This window comes from Balaenoptera acutorostrata, chromosome 1, assembly GCF_949987535.1.
Source record: "Balaenoptera acutorostrata chromosome 1, mBalAcu1.1, whole genome shotgun sequence".
NCBI lineage: Eukaryota > Metazoa > Chordata > Mammalia > Artiodactyla > Balaenopteridae > Balaenoptera > Balaenoptera acutorostrata.
Genome location: NC_080064.1, coordinates 110435528 through 110454149, shown reverse-complemented (window position 1 = coordinate 110454149; position 18622 = coordinate 110435528). Strand labels below are relative to the sequence as shown.

Here is an 18622-nt window from a genome sequence, read left to right as displayed (position 1 = left end):
AGGTACAGCCCAACCTCCCCCTGCCACATCCTGGCTACTTTTAACCACACACCTAGGACCAAGGTATTTGGTCTATACATACCCATGATAGGTAATTTTCCACGCCCTCTGGCTCCTCAGCCCTCCAGACCCCTCAGCCTCCACCTCCTAAGCCCTGTGCCCACTCCCCTTGCCTTGGAAGCCTCTTCACAGTCTTGTCTCAGTTGCTGGAGGGTCTTTTGTAGCTGGAGGTTCTGCTGTTCCAGCCCCCAGCCTCGTTCAGCCTCTACCCTCAGCTGCTTCTCCAATTCCCGCTCCCGGTGTCGCCCAGTCACCTCCTGGCTCTGCTGCTCTGCCTGCAGCTCCTTAAGTTCCTCCTGTGTCCGGCGCAGCTCCTAGAAGGGAAGGGAAATGGTGACAGGGCAGAGAGAGCCAGCCTGGGATAACAGAAAGTGGAGAAACTGAAACTCTCTTACACTGCTGGTGAGAATGTGAAATGGTATGGCCACTTTGGAAAACAATTTGGCAATGTCTCAAAAAGTTAACCATAAAGTTACCATATGACCTAGCAATTCTACTCCTAGGTATATACCCAAGAGAACTGTATAAACATATGTTCACAAAAAACTTGTAAGTGAATGTTCATAGCAGCATTATTCATTACAGCTAAATACAGAAATGACCCAAATATCCATCAGCTGATGAACAGATAAAAAATGTGGTATATCCATGTAGTGGAATATTATTCAGCCATAAAAAGTAATTAAGTACTGATACTTGCTACAACATGGATAAACCTTGAAAAACATTATGCTAGGTGAAAGAAGCCAGACACGAAAGGCCACATATTATAGGAGTCTAATTATATGAAATGTCCAGAATAGGCAAATCCATAGAGAGAGAAAGTAGATTAGTGGCTGCCAGGAGTGGGGAGGGTGACTGCAAATGGATACGGGGTTCTTTTTTGGGGTGATGAAAATGTTCTATAATTAGATAGTGGTGATGGTGTTGGTTGTACAACTCTGTGAGTACACAAAACCCCACAAAGTAAATTGTATACTTTAAAAGGGTGAATTTTATGGTATGTGAACTAAATATCCATTAAAAAAAATTACATGGAGTGAGAACAGATGAGGGTATGCATAAAACAGGATTGGCTATTTTTTTTAAATGTTGAAAACCAAAATATGTGACACAATAAATATTGGTGCTGCTCTGATTTCTTTTTTAAAAAATTAAAATATGATTTCTCATTCTAATTCTTTATCTATTAGCTACTTCTGAAATTCAGAAAGTATAATTAGGCTGAAAGGTTATATGTATATAGTGAGTCTTCAGTGTAAGACACTAACATACTAATTACAAAGAAAAAGAGGGGACTTCCCTGGCGGTCCAGCAGTTGGGACTCCACGCTTCCACCACAGGGGGTGAGGGTTCGATCCCTGGTCGGGGAACTAGGATCCCACATGAGGTGCAATGCGGCCAAAAATAAATAAATTTTTTAAAAAATTTTTAAATAAAGAAAAAAAAGAAAAAGAAAAATAGCACAGTGTATGGTCTACAGTGGACTGGGTTAGTCTATTTTCCTAATGTATAGCTTATTGATTGATTAAATACTTAATAAAATTAGCTTAATATATGAGATAAATGAAACACTAGTTATTATTCTTTTGCTTTTTAGCTTTACCCAGCATAATAAGTCAACTGAGATTGTCCAGAGGAATGTCCAAGTTCACTATGTCAGCTAATATAGTTAACAGACTTCAGACTATCCTTGATATTTGTTAACTTAAAAACAGTATAGTAAAAATTAGGAGTACTTTTGATTTCACAACCACCAAAGTATGTTTGGTTAACATTTATTATTTTTTCTCCACCAAATATTTTGCATAAGCTCAGGCTTTTATTTATCTGGAAAATCATCATTCAGAGCTATATTTCTTTACTCATTTAAAAATATGATTACCTTGATTACAATTAGGTAGTCTTATAGTAAAAGCATGATAAACAAGAATTGATTAATTAATACTTGTTTACTGAGCACCTACTACATATCCAGCATAGCAAATGAAAGAATATAAACCCAGAAGGATTCTCAGGAGGCCACAAATGCCAGTTCCCTATGATTAATGAAAATATTTTCTAATTTTCAAATCATCTGAAATAATTCACTGCTTTCTTTTCCTTCATAAACTGATACCAGGAATATGAAGAAATTATTTATGTGTTCACTTCAATTTTATGACCTTATTATTCATAAAATATCCATGCATGATAAAACATTTAGCTACCTGTGTCTAGATTCTATACTCTCTAAGCAGCCTTCAAATTACAATTTGGCTTCCCATGTAAGTCAGCTGGCCATGCCACTGCAAGTGTTCTAGTCCATGTGACAACACTACTCATCGTAAGTTAATAAACTGGCATTCTAACTATAAATGTTTGTTTCATAAGTGTAGTTAATGAGTCCCCTCTGAGAGACAGAGCAACTCTTGCTATGCTGACCAAATTAGGTTTCCAAGCTTGCAAAAATGACCCTGGAGTTTCACAAATCCACCTCAATGCTGCTACCCATGAGGTCTCTTGGGAGGCAGCCAGCAGCCTCTGGCTATAACCCAACCTGGTCACCGAGAGCCCTTTCCATTAGAAACTTCTATACTGAATGAGGAGACCAGTCCTGCTCGAGTGTGTGCTGGGAAGAGATAAGGCTGAGCAGGCAGGATGAAGCCTGAAAACCAAGCACACGGGAGACAGCCACACACGTGTGGAGGCCCTCGTGGATAGGTGAGGCAGATGCCCATCACCCCGACCTGCCCTATTGCCCCCCAACTCCCAAGTACCTTCCTGAGCTCCTCCACCTGGCGAGTATCTCCAGCACCAGCTCGGGCCTGCCCTAATTCCCTCTGCAAGACCTCCATCTTCTCCGCAAGTTCTTCTTCCATCTCCTCCTTCTCCATCCGCAGCTGCAGGAGTCTGAGCCCAGAAAGGTGAAATAAAAGGGAAAGGGAACAGGGTGAGGCCGCCTGCCTGGAAGAGGTTAGCAGGACAATGAAAACCACCTCCCTGGAGGCCGTACACTGGGCAACCACCCTCAGGAGGGCGGAAGGTGGGGATGCAGAAGGGCATTTTGAGAAAAGGGAAAGGAAGGAGCACAACACTGGCAGAAAAGAGGGGGGATATAAGAATCACGGATAAGCATCCTGGGGGGCAGTGTCCTTACTCTTGCTTGGTGGCTCTAAGCTCCTCCTTGTTCTTCTGAAACATGTTCTGCCAATGCCCTGTCTCCTCTGAGGTCTCCTCCAGCTCCCTCTGCAGCTCCCGCACCAGGGCTGACATCTTCTGCCTCTCAGCCTCCAATGCTGCGTGATCCTAGGGAAGGGGAGAGTCAGGGGCCAGGAGGCTCAGAGGGAAGAGCTCACTCTAAACCAAAGTGTGAGTGTGTAGAAGGGGAGGCTCAGGTCCAGAGGCACCATGCCCACTGCACACCCTGACACCCGGGGTACCTGGTGCAATGCTAGCAGAAGGCTCTCTTCCCAAGACACAGTCTGCCCCTCTGTCATCTACAGGAAGCCTCCCCCAGTTATTTCCCCATGGGACTTCTGTCACAGATCCTCATGGGACTTCTGGCCTGCACTCCTTCCCTCTGCCCTTGTAGGTTTCCTGAGCAAGGTTTTCATTACATCTCACATGTGTCTTTTAGGGGGAGTTCCGGTTATGACCATGAAAAAACCCCCAAATACCAAGACCTCAAGGCAGCCCCCTTCCCTGGGGGCGCTCTCTTTTCCCAGCCCTGCTCTTGTCACGTGCCTGGGTTGCATCCTGCATGCTCCGGCGAAGCTGCTCTGCGTCCCGCTGGTACTGCTGCCGCACGTGCTCTACCTCCTGGTCACGGGAGGCCACCTCCTCCTTCAGGGCGCCCTTCAGTGCTGTCAGCTCCCGCTCCCGCAGCCTCAGATGCTCCTCTACCCGCTGCTTCCCCTCTAAGACCTCTTCCAGAAGCTCCCGGGTCTCTACCAGGTCCTGGGGAAAGTGAAGGTGGAAGTACAGAGGTGATCAAATTAGGATCCACCTGTCCATTCATTCATCCAGTCAATCAAAAATATTTATTGAGCACCTCCTATCTGTTAGGCATGGTACCAGGTGCTCTCTGCCCTCTAAGATGCCCTGTTAGGATAAAGGAAATCTACCATTCTGGGCTCTAGTGCCACCCCGCCATTGAGTCGGCCTGAAAGCACCCTAAGGGATACCTGTAATCAGCTACCTACTCCCCATACTTTAGGGAAACTGCAGATGAGCAGACTTGAGGATGATCTAGCTGAAAGGAAGCAGAGGCTAAGGTACCCCAATCCTACTCCCTACCTTCATTAGCACCTCTTTAGCAGGCTCAGGACCCTGGGCCTGTTTCAGCTTGTCCTGCAGCTCCATCACCTGCGTCTCCAGCCCATGCCGTACCCTTTCACCCTGGTCCAGGAGGAGCTTCATGTTCTGGAGCCTAATAATTAATTATAGACAACATTATTGAGCACTATGTGTAAGGCCATTTTCTAAACACTTTACTTATATTAGTTCCTATAAACCTCCTTCAAGTCTTTGTTCAAATCTTAACAAGGCCTCCCCTGACTACTTTGTTTAATATTGCAACCTGCCCCTGTACAACCCAGCCCTCCTGATCTGCTTTAACCTATTCTACTTACCACCTTCTCATATGTAATACGTTTACTTATACAATATGTTAACTGTTTACTGTCTGTGCCCCCTCACTAGAAGTTATGCTTCATCTTTATGGTTCACTGATGAACCCCAGGAATCTAGATCAGTGCCTACTACACAGTACTCATTGCAAAAACTTCTGCTACATGAATGATTAAATCCTCACAACAATCCTGTGAGGTAGGTACCATTATTAATCCCATTTTACAGATTAAGAACCTGATGCACAGAGGCAAATCCAGGGAGCCTAACTCATGCGCTATTAGCATTACTGATAGAGAAGGTAAAGAGAAAGGTCCTGTCTTTAACCTTCTCTGTCAGCCCCTTTCAGCTTCTGGAGATTTCCCTGTCTCCCCCAGCCCTGGGGGAGCCTCTAACGCTGGCTGAGGCCCTCGTGCAGCCCTGCGAGCACCGTCAGCTGCACTCACTCCTTGGTGCTCTGCTGGGCTTCCCCATTCCTCCTCTCCAGCAGCTCCTGCAGTCGGCTGCACTCTTCTGCCTTCTCCTCTAGCTGCCGCTCCAGCCCAACCCGGGATGGCTCTAGCTTCTGCCGTTTCTGGAAAGGGAAAAGAGAGTAAAACAGAGTAGGTGGAGAAGAGGGAAAGCCTCTCAGAAGGACCAGGAATAATGGGACTACCTAACATCTCTTGACACTCACTATGTGACAGGCGCTGTACTAGGGACCTCATGTATATTATCTGCATTTAATCCTCATAACAAGCCTCGGTACTTGTGATGGTTTAAAATATGTCCACAAATTCTTTGACATTTCTTTCAAAAGGTGAAGCCTCTCTCCTTGAGTATAGGCTGCCTCTTCTAACAAATAGAAAAAGGGGGAAGTGATGTGTAGCTTCTGAGACTAGGTCATAAAAAGGCATTGCAGCTTCCTCCTTACCTTCTCTCTTGGATCACTCACTCTGGGGGAAGGTAGCTACCATATTGTGAGGACACTCAAGCAGCACTATGAAGAGGTCCACATAGCAAGGAACTGAGACATCCAACTAACAACCATTGAGTAAGCCATTTTAGAAGTAAATCCTCCAACACCTGTCAAGTCTTCTAATGACTACAGCCCCAGCCAATACCTTGACTGGAAGCTCATCACAGACCCTGAGCCACAACTACCCAGTTAAGTGGCTCCCAGATCCTGGGCACTCAGATACTGGGTGATGTTTGTTTTGAGGTAATTTGTTACACAGCAAGAGATAACTAACACAGCACAATTATTATCCTCACATTACAGTTAAGGAAACAGAGGCTTAGAACATTTAAAGAATTTGCCCAAGGTCAGTTACATAGCCAACAAGTAAGAGTACTAGGATTTGAAGTCAGTTTGACTCCACAGCCCACCGCTCAACCAGTACATGACACTGCTTTTCAGGAAACAAGGGGAGTTACAATCTAACACTTACTGTGCACCACCTATATACAAGGCAATACTGTGACAGGTGGAAGCAGTATAAAAAAAGAGGAGTACGTAGGCTTGAGCATAAGACTCACCTGAATTTTAACATTCCTCCTCTACAACGTACCACCTTGAGCAATTCACTTAATCTTTCTGATCTTCAACTTTCTCATCATACAAGGGTCCAGGATGCCTATTTTACAGGGTCACTGTAATGATTACATATTACTCGGGATAGTACCTACTACAAAATTTAAACTCAATAAATGACAGCTACTATTACTGCCATCATTACTATGATGATGCCAAGAACTGAGGTAAATAATTTGCTCAAGATTTATACAGCCACAGTGAGTGGCAGAGCTAGGACAGGAACTTCCAAGGGAAATGGAATGAAAGGTAGTTAGACCCCTGATGAATGTGCTCCTCCTCTCTAAGCTCCAGAGAACCCCAGAAGTCCTTCCTGCAACTAGCACATACTCTTGTCTCACAGGACACGCAAGTGCTCATTCCATTGCTCGGCAGGGCCGGCCCAGGCCAAGGTTCTTTCCCCCTGTGGCCCTTCATCCCTCCTGCACCTCTAATCTCTCCTCACCTTCACTTCTTCATCCAGCTTTTTCTGTAGCTCCTCCACTTTTTGGCTGAGTTCACCCTGCCCTGCCTTAGTGGGACCAGAAGAAGCCATCTGCCAGAGACACGGGGGGAAGGAAGTGAGTCCACATCCAGATCCCAAGGCCCACAAGGCCCTAACCCTGCCCCCTGCCCCACCGTGAGAAGGCCACTCACCACCAGAGGCTGCATCTGCTCCAGCACCAAACTGACCTTCCTCCTCACAGCGGTTTCACTTTCTGAGCTTCTGGAGGATAAAAGGACAGAGGCAAAGGTTAGGGGAGGAAAGGGGTAGCAGAGATGAGGGAAGGAAGGGTTAAGAGCAGGGAAGATGGGGAACAAAGCTAGAAGGAAAAGAAGGGAGGTGTGTGACTCTGCTGTTGGGAGGGTCCCCACTCACCCCTCTCTCAGGACGCCGTAGATGGTGGCCTTCACGTGGTCCACACTGCCTGGTGGGACCGCCTCCTGCTGGTCTCGGAGAAGGTCTGGAGTTGATTTGAACTACAAAAAAAGTAAACCCAGAGCAATAGGAAGACTACGAAGATTACGCCACAAGCGTGTGTGGGGTTCAGATGGAAGAGAAGTGGCAGTTGGGAGACGAGGCCCTTCGAGCACGACGAACAAGCCTGAAGTGGGGTAAAGAGGCAACACCTCTGAGGCCGGAGCAACAGGCCAGGAAGGGGTCCAAGCAAGGTACACCTCTCACTATTGCTGCAAACCAGATTTTGCTCGACAAACAGATCTCGACCAGTTGTGAGCTGTGTCACAGGTTATTTGTCACTAATGGCAGTTAATGTACTAGAATTTGTGAATGATTTACTTTTAGGATGGGCTTAACTTTGTCTCAGAGTAAAGTCACTCCCCCACTCACTCACATTCCTGAGTGGGAGACAAAGGGGGGAGTTTTGGCAAGAGCACCAGAGAGCCACTCATATCCTCCAAGCCTGCCTCACATTTGCTGCAGACCTAGCAAATGCTGGTGACTGAGGCACAGTTAATGGTCGGGCAATGACAAGTAACTCTCCATGCTTGTGAATGGTGATTTCATAGTTACTTCCACTTCCTTTAGAATTTTGCCCATGGAAGTGTCTTGTACATGTGAATACCATCTATTAAGTAGACGGATAAAGTGGAGGACAAAAAGTAGACTTTCTGCCATAGGTCATTTGAATCAACATGGAGACCCAAGTAGGTCAGGGCTGATGAGAAGGGGCCAGGGCTTGGAAGCCACAGAGGGGTGAGGTCTGACCTGTAGCATGGGAGGGTCCTGTGCTCTCCCCCGTGGCTCCTCAAAACTCTGAAGGACCCAGTCCTGGGTCTGACGGGAACGGCTAAGGCCACCAAGACAGCTCTGGGCTGACTGTTTCAAGCTGCCCGTGTGCTGGTCATGCTGTGCACTTGGGGTCCAGTGGTTGGGGGACCGGTGCTCCCGTTCCTCAATGGTGTCCCGTGGGAGCCGGTTGTCCAGGCTCTGGCTCCGCTTGCGCTGTTCAGGGGGCAGCACCCGCATGCGGCGGCCAGTCCGGCCCCGGGCCTGGCCCCCATGGTGACTGTCAAACTTGTTGATGAGGGAGTCCACCGAAGACAGGGGGGCAGTGTCAATGGTGCTGCCCGGGTAAGGTCCTTGGGGGGCTAGCTCCAGCAGGCTGGTGCTCCTGTTGCTTGGACCCATAGGGGCAGGGCCTGCCAGTGAGGCCTGGGACTGGGAGCGCGGTAGCCTTCCATTCCAGTGGGCCCCGGGCTCCTCATCAGATGTGCTTCCCTGCGAGGAGGCAGGAAACTCCTTGGCCTGAGAGTAGGGGCTCTCGGGAACTTCTGAGTCGGAACTCAGAGCTCCTGGGGCCCCTCGGTTGTTGGCCCCCTTGATCTGGACTCCAAAGGAGTCGTCACCTTTCTCTCCACTGTTGAGCACCACAAAGGGCTGCCCAGCGATGCCCTGCACACGCACGGCAACCCCATAGGTATTGGCTCTTGCATCCTTAGCTGGGCGTCGTCCACCACGACGTAGGGTGCCCATCTCTGCATCACACACTGGCTCTGTGATGAAGCGAATCTGGACTCCATGGTCTACAGGACCCCGGGGCTCGGCCATGGTGGACACCTGCTCCATGGGTAGGAGGGGTCCTAGAAGATGAAGAGTTTAAGCTGAGAGACTAGAAGTAGAAACCCAGAAACCACCACTTGCCCAGCTTTTTATTTTTTTAATTAATTAATTAATTTATTTATTTATTTATTATTTATTTATTTATTATTTATTTATTTATTTATGGCTGTGTTGGGTCTTTGTTTCTGTGCGAGGGCTTTCTCTAGTTGCGGCGAGCGGGGGCCACTCTTCATCGCGGTGCGCGGGCCTCTCACTATCGCAGCCTCTCTTGTTGCGGAGCACAGGCTCCAGATGCGCAGGCTCAGTAATTGTGGCTCACGGGCCCAGCTGCTCCGCGGCATGTGGGATCTTCCCAGACCAGGGTTCGAACCCGTGTCCCCTGCATTGGCAGGCAGATTCTCAACCACTGCGCCACCAGGGAAGCCCTGCCCAGCTTTTGTGAGGCTGATTGCCCTGCCAATCCCTTCTACACAAAATAGTGGTTCTCATACTTCATCTGAGCAGCAGAATCACCTGAAGGACCAGTTAAAACAGACTGCTGGACCCTGCCCCCAGAGTGTCAGATTCAGTAGGTAGTCCCACACTGAGGATTTACAGTTCTAACAAGTTCCCAGGTGATGCCGACGCTGCTGGTCCAGATTCCACATTCTGAGACCCACTGACCCAGAAGAATCCATTTCCTCTAATACAGTCCTGGGGAGCTTGGTTTTGTCAAGAGTTTAAAGATTTTTCTTGACCTTCACATGTACACATAGAGAGCACTACCATGTGCTGCTCCCACCCCCAGGGAAGGCAGAACCCAAGCCCCACCTGCAGACACCTCCAACCCAATGGAGAATAGGGGCCTCCAATCCCAGAGCTCATTTCAAATACAGAAGACCTCAAGATAGGTCATCCCATTTCTGGGAGGATCCTCAAAGAAACCAATAGCAGTGATGCATCAGGGTTGGGGGAACGGAGGGCTGGGGACAGGGATGGGAGAATGACTGGCTTTCTATTATATATCTTTTTGTCCCTTTTGAATCTGGAACCATGTACTACCTATTCAAGAAAAGATTTAAGTAACATTTAAGAGTACCAGTCCAGGAGTTAGTTCCCTGGCGGTCCAGTGGTTGGAACTTGGTGCTCTCATTGCCGAGGCCTGGGTTCCATCCCTGGTCAGGGAACTGAGATCCCACAAGCCGCATGGTGCAGCCAAAAACAAAAAAGAGTATCAGGCCCCAGGACAGGCAGACTTGTCCCAGCTGAGGGCCAGAGCCAAGACCACCTACAGGCCAGCTCCCTGGGTCTACATTGCCTAAGCTCAGAGTCAGCAAATGGAATGTGTTCCAGGTATTGCTTATTGCTCTGGCTCCAGGAACTTGGGGGGAGGTTCTCCTCTAAGCAAATAAAAATCCAGCTTCCCCACCCCTTCTGCTAACCTCCACCAGGGCCTAGCACCAAACTGGAGGAGGAGCCTCTGATATGCCAGAGACACAAACATACCCAGCTCAACCTCCCAGTGGAGCTCTGGGCCAAGGAAACTTGGCAAGGCCCCTTTCAGGGATTGTAGAAGTGCCAGGAAGCTCAGGAACCCAGGATGGGTGGGGAAGGGAGGGGCAGAGCTCCAGGTGAGAAAGGAATTGGAGTAAGAGCATTCCTAGTCGCATTCCCAGCCCCTCCCCTACAGAGGAAGATACTGGGGGGAGGAACCCCTTATCAGCAATGGTTCTTCACCTTTTTTGGTGCCTGAGAAAATGATGAAAGCAATGCACCCTTCCCCCAGGAGACAGCCCATCCAAACTTTTACCACAGAATCTCAAGAGGTCCTTAAGGCCCACCCATGAACCCGAGGACCCGATCCTTCCACTATGCAGACACTGGGGAGGACTTTAACCAACCACTGACTCAGATACACCAGAAAGCAATATTTTTAGTTGGCAGGGCCCTATGTTGGAATTCAAGTAAGAAATGGGACCAGAAAAGAAGCTACAAGGCAAAGGGGTAAGTTCTCCAAGCCACTCATCCAATAGAAAAGGCACTGGACTACAGTCAGGATCTGGCTTGGAATCCCAGCTTCTGACCTTCACTTGATGTATATAACCTTGGGCAAATCACAACTTTCCCAGCCTGTTTCCTCATCTGTAAAATGGGTATAATAATACCTCATGAGGTAATTACCTGTGAGAATTAGATAATAATAATTATGTGGGTATACACAACTGTAAAAATGTATCATGTTATACACTTAAGATTTTTGCACTTTATTTACTTAGGTTCTACTTCAATAAAAAGAGGGAAAATGTCAAGATATTGAACATGAACGCATCTAGCAGCATAAGCCTGTCACAAAGCTGACAACAAATGTTATCCTGCACATATGCTGCTCCTTCCAACAGGACCTTCCTGACTTCACCTGGTTTACAGAAGGATGTCACTTCCTAGAGAAGCCTTCCTTGACCATTCCTTCCCACAAACTAGATCAGATTCACATCATACACTCTACAGTTGGCCTTCAGTGAGTGTGCCTCAGTTTATTTATATATTTATCAGAGTGATGATTTGTTTCCTATCTGTCTCCTCCACTAGATTATAAGCTCCTGGAGGGAAAAAAAACATTGCTCTCCGGCTTCCCTAGTGGCGCAGTGGTTGAGAGTCTGCCTGCCAGTGCAGGGGACACGGGTTCGAGCCCTGGTCTGGGAAGATCCCACATGCCACGGAGCAGCTGGGCCCGTGAGCCACAATTACTGAGCCTGCGCGTCTGGAGCCTGTGCTCCGCAACAAGAGAGGCCGCGATAATGAGAGGCCCGCGCATCGCGATGAAGAGTGGACCCAACTTGCCGCAACTAGAGAAAGCCCTCGCACAGAAACGAAGACTCAACACAGCCATAAATAAATTTAAAAAAATTAAACTTTAAAAAAAAAAGAAAAAAGAAAAAAAATTAAAAAAAAAAAACAAACATTGCTCTCAGCTGACTCCTGTGTCCCCAGGGCCTGGCAGATGGTAGATGTCAATATATATCTATTAAAAGTTGTATCCCGAACCAAGGCAGACTCAACACAGCAGTGGGGAGATTTCCCAAGGATCCCGCACAGCCATTTCTTGTTTGTCCTAGTAACAGGACCTCTTCCTGGCCTGGACTCCCTGTCCTATTCAGTCATAATTTTGGAACCAGATGTGCCTAGAAGTCACATGATTTATTCATGATGCAGCTCTACCCTGACAGTACATCTACTGATCTTCCAGATCCAGGTCAAGGAGTTCCCAGCCTAGTCCCAGAGAGTGCATAGCCCTTGCCCGCCCAAGAGCACCAAGCTGCTCAGAGGCGGCACCAAGTGTACCCCTAGGTCCCAGTGACTCCCTAACCTCAACCCCCTTCAGTCCCAGGACATGTAGGTCAAGGGCCAGGAGGGCTAAAGGGATCTTTGGGGTGGGTCAGAAAGCAGGGCTCTAAATGATTCAACATGGAAAACCCGAAACCTATCCGCCTTCAGTTACAGAGGACAGCGGGGCGGGGCCAGGGGAGCAGGGCAGCTCCAAGGCCTTTCGTAAGCCCCAGAGGCAGGTAAATAGTGATCTAGTGCCAGGCAACAGGGAGCCCAGAGCCTTTCCTCTCACCAGATGCCTGACCCTGCTTTTCCCACCAACTGTACTCTGGGAAGAGACTAAGCCACAAGTTAATTCAGCTTCATCTTTCTGCCTCTGTCATTCCTGCCTGTAAGGAGAGGGAGAACACGGCACCTGTATCAGGCAGCCACTTCTCCCTGAGTTACTCATTAGCCTGCCCTGCCCCAATTCCATCACCTCTGGCCCAGCCATAAGCATCTGGCTTCCAACTAGGAGTGACAGGGTCTCTGGACTCCTGGCAGGAAGTGGGGGTGGGGTGGCTTCAGGTGTGCCCAGGAAGAACTGGTATACATAGGGCCTGGCAATATGCTAGATGCTATATAATTGGCAGATGCAGAAAATGGGTGAACTAGAGGTACAGAGATTAGACTCCCCTCGGAGGTAACAAGGAAAGCAAATGGTGAAAACAGAAAAGGACAGTTCAGTGACCTTGCTCTTTCGGCTCCTATTTTCTCATAAAGAGTTAGCAAGATAAGGTTGCCCGAGGATCCAAAAAGACCCCCTCGTGCGTACTCCTGGCTCAGTCCACTGGAAAAGTCAAACCTGAGCACCAGACTAGAGCTGCTTGGCCAGTGGGGAAAAAAACACAATGAGGAACTGGGCCCCTGCAAACTGGCTGGACTGGTTTGAGAGGCAAGGGAAAGGGGAGGGCCGGGGAGACTCCACTGGCAGCTTGTGAAGCAGACCAGAGAAATTCCACACCACAGAGGAGGCAGAGGGGCAAAACCATGGGCAGGGACTCTGTCCAGCTTAGATGCCAAGGCCAAGGCTCTGAAGGAAGAGGCAGAAGGTGGGGAGGGAACACGCAGGAACAGATACACAGTGTGCCTGGTGACTGACAGACAGGCCAGTGTGTAACAGAAGACTTTGTCCCCCTCTACCCCTCCCTCTAAAGTTCCCAAGGTTGCATTCCAGATCCCACACTTAACCTGGGCCACCTCCCTGGCCCTCAGTTCTCCCCTTCCCTGGCATGAAGAGAAGCAGCAGCCCTACCCCCTCCTCACCTCCCACAGGGGTGATGGCATGCAGGTCAGCCTGGGGAAAGCAGGAAGGGTTCTAGGAAGCCAGAATCCTCTTAGGGTCAGGCAAATCTCTGGATTAGCAGTCCCCTGGAGCCAGCCCCCCATTCCCGAATATCCAGGATGAAGAAAGAGGTAGAGAGGCATGTGCAGGCAGCCTGTCGACAACATAGCGGTTGCTAATTATTTCCCAATTACAACAACTCTCCTCAGGCAGGGCATCAAAAGGGCCAAGCTAAGGCTGGCTCTGGTTCCCTCACCTGCCTAAGGCAAGGAAATCTGCCTCAGAAATTTTGTCTCGGCTCTGATGTGCACCTCTCATCCAGCTTGGAGACTTAGAGGTGCTGAATCTCCTAGTCCGGTGGTCTCCTGAGGAGTCCTGCTTATTTCCTGCACCAGTGCCTATGGCCAGTCTGACAGCCATCATGGTCCAGCTGTCAGGGATGCCTGGTAGGGTTTCAGGGAATAATGGGGAATTTCTGAGAGGCATCAAGGAAATTGGTTAGGCTCCCGAACCTCACCCAATGGCCCCATCTAGAACCACAGAAGTATGTATGCTTGGGGGGAGGGCTTGACATTAGCCCCCAGAAAGAGGCCTCATTAGAAAGAAGTATTTCTACATATTTTGTAGGCCTAGGGATCTAGGCTTACTCAAATCCCCCTCTTGTAGAGCACTCTCTCAAGAGGAAGAAGGAAACTTTCTCCCTGGCAAGAAAGCAAAGGAGGACAAAAACTGAAAGACTTAGTTTCACACCTAGCAAAGAGATGGGGGTGCCCTCTGGTTCTACCTCTCAGTGTCTATTAATTGCACCTGTCTTGCCCTATAGATGAATGGTTAAAGAAAGATTCCACACCTCAGAGCCACCTCAAAGCCAGAAGGGAGGTATCAGCACCGGCTCAGACTGGCAGTCGGGTAAAGAACCTCAGGGAAACAGCACCTTTCCACGCCCTCTCCCTTACGTGTCTGAACCTCAGGCAGCAGTTCCCTTTGCCCAACTGAGACTGACTCCTTCCCCCCACCATTCCGGTCTCCAAGAGAAACTCTGCCCCGGGGACTGGCGTCTGACTTCCAGAGATATATTGGCCCTGAAACGCTTCCATGCCCTGGGAATAGCCTTAGCCTCAGGTGCCCCTCACCTGGCACCTTCCCAGGCACCTGCGTGTGGCATCTTAGAGTAGGAGCCAGCTCTTAATCAGTACTCCCACCCTAACTTGACCTCCCCTCCTCCTCTCGCCAACTCAGCACCTGTGCCCTGGGTATCTCTGATCGCCTGGACTCCCGCCCCTCAGGGGTACACCTGAGGGCTCGCCTGCCTCTCAGGTGCCCTTGCGCCCGCCCGGTTCACTCACCCCAGCCGGGCTCGGCGCTCCCGGGCTCGGGCTCGGGCTCGGGTAGAGCTGCACGCGCGGCTCCCGGGCCCTCCCCCTATGTCCCTCGGCGCTCCCTCCTTCTTTCTCCCCCTCCCACCAACCTGTTACTCCCCTCCTGAGCTCCACCTCCATTGGCCGTCACCACCCGCCCCGCCTTACCCTTCCTCGGTTGGTCCGTTTCCCGCGAGGGGCGGGGCCACCGCCGCAGGGACCCGGACCCGGGGTCGCCTGCCCGGTGGGCGGGAGGGGCCGGCCGGGTCACGTGGGCCGGCGGGCGGTGGAGTGTGGGGGCGGGGGTGGGGGCTGCGAGGGGCATCGGGAGGCCATTTTGGGGACGTAGTGGTTGGCCGCCCTTGACCGCCCCCCGCCCGGCCCCTGGACCAGGAGCCTCCGTCCAGAGCATCTTCTCTCCTCAGCTGCTGAAGAGTCCCCCGCCTGCCGGGTTCTCGACGGGAATCTCTGTCCAGACTCCTTTCTGCCCTTCACCTACCTCCGCATAAGCCAGAATACTGTTCCGTCGCATTCTGCGGAAAATATCTTCCCGGTCCCCCGACGTCAGCACCTCCTCCACTTCAGCTCCGTCTCCCTTTTCCCCAACCTGAGCTGGATCCCAATCTTGGATTCTCCTCCCCTGTCTCCTGGCCTCCACAAATCATTCAGCCTGGCACCTTTTTCTCGGTAGTATGTATCACTTTCCAAATCATATAATCTAAAATTCATAGTCGTCGTTTGTCTCTCGCCCTACGCTAAGTTCTACCAGGGCAGAGATCTCTTGTTTTTTTCTCTGGTTTATCCCAAACGCCTGCAAAGGGATCGGCATTGTTAGGCGCTTAATAAATATTTGTTGAGTGAATGAATGGGAAGGGGCGGGGTGAGTTTACAGGGAACGGGAATGACTCTTATTCTAAACAGAAGGAGGTCTCAACCCCAGATTGTAAATCTATTTTAGGGTTTAGCCTTTCAAGAAGTGGGGAAATTAATCCCAGTGCCCTGAAGAGTAAAGTCAGGGGTGCTCAGCAAACTGCAGGCACTCCGCTAATCTACTAGGTGTAAACAGCGGTAAAGCTGACTTCCTAGATTTTAATCGTTGAGGTATGTAAAAAAGAGATTGACTTAGTTTACGTTGTTGGGTTCTGATATTCTCATTTATTCAACAAATATTTATCGTGTACCTATTTGGGGTTGAAGAGGACTCTTACATGCTGCTGACAGTCTAGTGCTTTCTCGGGAGCTCATTTCCTTCCCCTCCCCCCAAACTTCGAAGGCTAGATGTAGGTCCTGGAGATTAAAGTCCACCTCCCAGTTCATAGGCTGGGACGCAAAGTCTCTGCATTCCAAAGGAAGCTTTACGTAGGGATCTGAGCCATCAAACCGGCCCATGCCCCAGGGAGGAACAGTGGGTGGTAGAGTGCAGTTCCTCGGGGTGGGGGTGGGGGGGAGGTGGGGTGTGGAGGATCGGAAATGTCTCTCCAGGACTACGTTATCTCCAGACCACTGGGGTGGTTTTTTAAGAGATTTTTTTTTTTTTTTTGAAATGTGAGATTGTTTAATTGAGCCAAATATTGGAAAAGTGGAAACTCCTAACTCTCCTAAGTTAACACCTCAATAATTAGGACATTTCGTATATTTGTAGTAAATACAAAGTTAGAGTGGCAAAGGAGACACCCCACCCCAGCACTATGAACACAGATTACAAGAAAAAACTAGGAGGCTTCTGAGTCACAGTCATCATCATCTGTTCCTCAGGGAAGTACGCAATCTGAGAGAGACACTATCATCAGGCACAGATGGCAAAGATGACACTAATGCCTTTTCCAGAGTTTGTGGTCCGTCTCCTTAAGAAATGTTACAATTTGGCAAAATTGACCAGTTTATAAATATAGCAAAGGTAGAAAATTAGAGCGAAATATAGTATCCAGAAAGAAGAAATGAATTACATTGATACGTACTCAAGAGAGTAATTTTACTTTTGTGAAATGGTATAGGAGAGAATGTTCTAAGTATATTGGAGACGGCTTCATGAAAGAAGTGAATTTGGAGCCAAATTCTTATCCTGCAATTCTTTCCTCAGTTCTTTCCTGAGTTCTCCAAGACTATCACCACTACCACTAAAAACTCTACTGAAATCATCTCAGAGATCACCTATTATTCTGTGGCCAATTCCTAAATGGAGCAGCAGGAAGCTACACAGGAAGAGTAATTAAAGATAAACAAATAACTGAAAGGGGGTGATGCCACTGGCTGAGACTGAAAGGACAGGAGACAGAAGAGATTTGGGGATAACCTGGAAAAGGAAGAATAAAATAAATTAACTTTGGAACTTGCCATCTTGGAGAAGTAGGTGGGACACACACATACACACACAAGTCTGGCAAACAACTGGAACTGAAGCATAGAAGAGAAGCTAGGGCTAGAGACAGATCTAAGAATCATCCCCACAGAAGTGAAAGTTTCTAAAGAGGACCAAAGAACAAACCTTGAGAAGTATGGGACAGAGGGAGAAAAACAAAAACCAGTGATGGAGTAGTCAGAGAGGTAGATGAAAAAGTCCATAGAAGGGACGTGTTCAGTAGGAGAAGAGACTGGAATTTGGCATTTAGAAGTTATGGTTGATCTTCCAGATGTCAGTTTCAGCAGAGTGGCAGACCCTTAGGTCAAACTGCAATAACAGAAGTATATCAAGAAAAGAGGAGAAAAGGTACCTTGACTTAAAGAAAAACAGGGTGAAAGGGGAAGTTTTATGTTGGTTTTGTTTTGTTTTCAGGGAAGAGAGACTTGGTTGTATTTTGAGAATAAGCAAGAAGAGTGAGCAAGATTCAAGAAATAAAAGAGAGAGAGAGAGAACACTCAAAGCCTGGACATAGAAGAAAAGGTAAATTTTGTGTTCTAGAACTTAAATTGGAAGACCAGGTATGAAGGAGTGGGGAGTTGAGGAAGTTGAGTCAGGTGACTTTAGTTCACCAGATAGATGGACCTGCCAAAAAGAAGAGTGATTCTGAGGGCCGGAGACTGTGTAAACAAGTTTTGAAGCTGTTGGAATTACCTATGAGCCTAAAAAAGGATATGAAAAGTGCCAAATGAATGGCACAAATGAAATAGTACTGAAAAGTCTTCCTTCCAACTAGAATGAGGTGGTATCTAATGTGGACCTTGAAAAAACAGGTAGGTGAAGGGGAGAGGTGGGGGGAAGGCCCTTGGGGCAGGAAAGCACAATGTTTATTTTGGAACTGGAAGGAGATCCCACAGGCTGAGCACAGGGACAGGCGAGTATTGAGAAATAGACTGGAAAGGTAGATTCTGGGATAAATTTTACAAGGCCTTGAATATCAGGATAAGGAATGTGGGCTTTATTGGTAGGTCATAGAGAGCTATTGAAGGTTTTTGAACAAGAAAGTAGCAGTACTTCAGAAGGTTAGTCTAGGTTGGGATGATAAATGCCATGGCAAGGCTTGACTGAGATGGCAAGCCCTGCACTAGAGTGGTGACCAAGGAGGGGAAAAGAAAGGGACCTGTCACCCTGACGTCCTTTGAGCACATTACTCACCATTTCTTTACAAGTTCCATTACAAATACTCTGCTCTTCAACAGCAGTCACAACCTGTAATTATACTAATGCTTGGGGCTTTTCCCGGTTGAGTAAAATTTCTATTATGGGTGTTGTTAGGGAAGATAATAAGAAATGGTCACATTATATACTCGCTTGATATACTCTTCCAATCTTTGGATTCAGGATCTCCAAGTCCCCAAATGCTCTTTCATTTTTTCTGACCCACGTCCTCCACTCTTTCCACAAGAGACTTTATGAGTGAACATCACCG

The 18622-nt window shown here is 48.4% G+C and overlaps 1 protein-coding gene across 3 annotated transcripts in view; it reads right to left on the bottom strand.

The window, feature by feature from the left end:
- Window positions 1–18622, bottom strand: part of CGN (cingulin) — a 49211-nt gene that overhangs the window by 7554 nt on the left and 23035 nt on the right. The window contains exons 1-11 of one of the 3 annotated variants that reach the window (XM_007178059.2): window positions 15295–15313; window positions 7953–8827; window positions 7104–7204; window positions 6881–6950; window positions 6690–6779; window positions 5118–5245; window positions 4339–4471; window positions 3787–3999; window positions 3200–3348; window positions 2820–2952; window positions 174–374 (exon numbers count right to left, since the gene is read on the bottom strand). In XM_007178059.2, coding sequence (XP_007178121.2) covers window positions 174–374; window positions 2820–2952; window positions 3200–3348; window positions 3787–3999; window positions 4339–4471; window positions 5118–5245; window positions 6690–6779; window positions 6881–6950; window positions 7104–7204; window positions 7953–8813 — 2079 coding nt within the window. In that variant the 5' untranslated portion in view covers window positions 8814–8827; window positions 15295–15313. Of the gene's footprint in view, window positions 1–173; window positions 375–2819; window positions 2953–3199; window positions 3349–3786; window positions 4000–4338; window positions 4472–5117; window positions 5246–6689; window positions 6780–6880; window positions 6951–7103; window positions 7205–7952; window positions 8828–14783; window positions 14873–15294; window positions 15314–18622 lie in introns of those variants that run through there. The other 2 variants (XM_007178058.2, XM_057534930.1) reach the window with 2 other exon arrangements.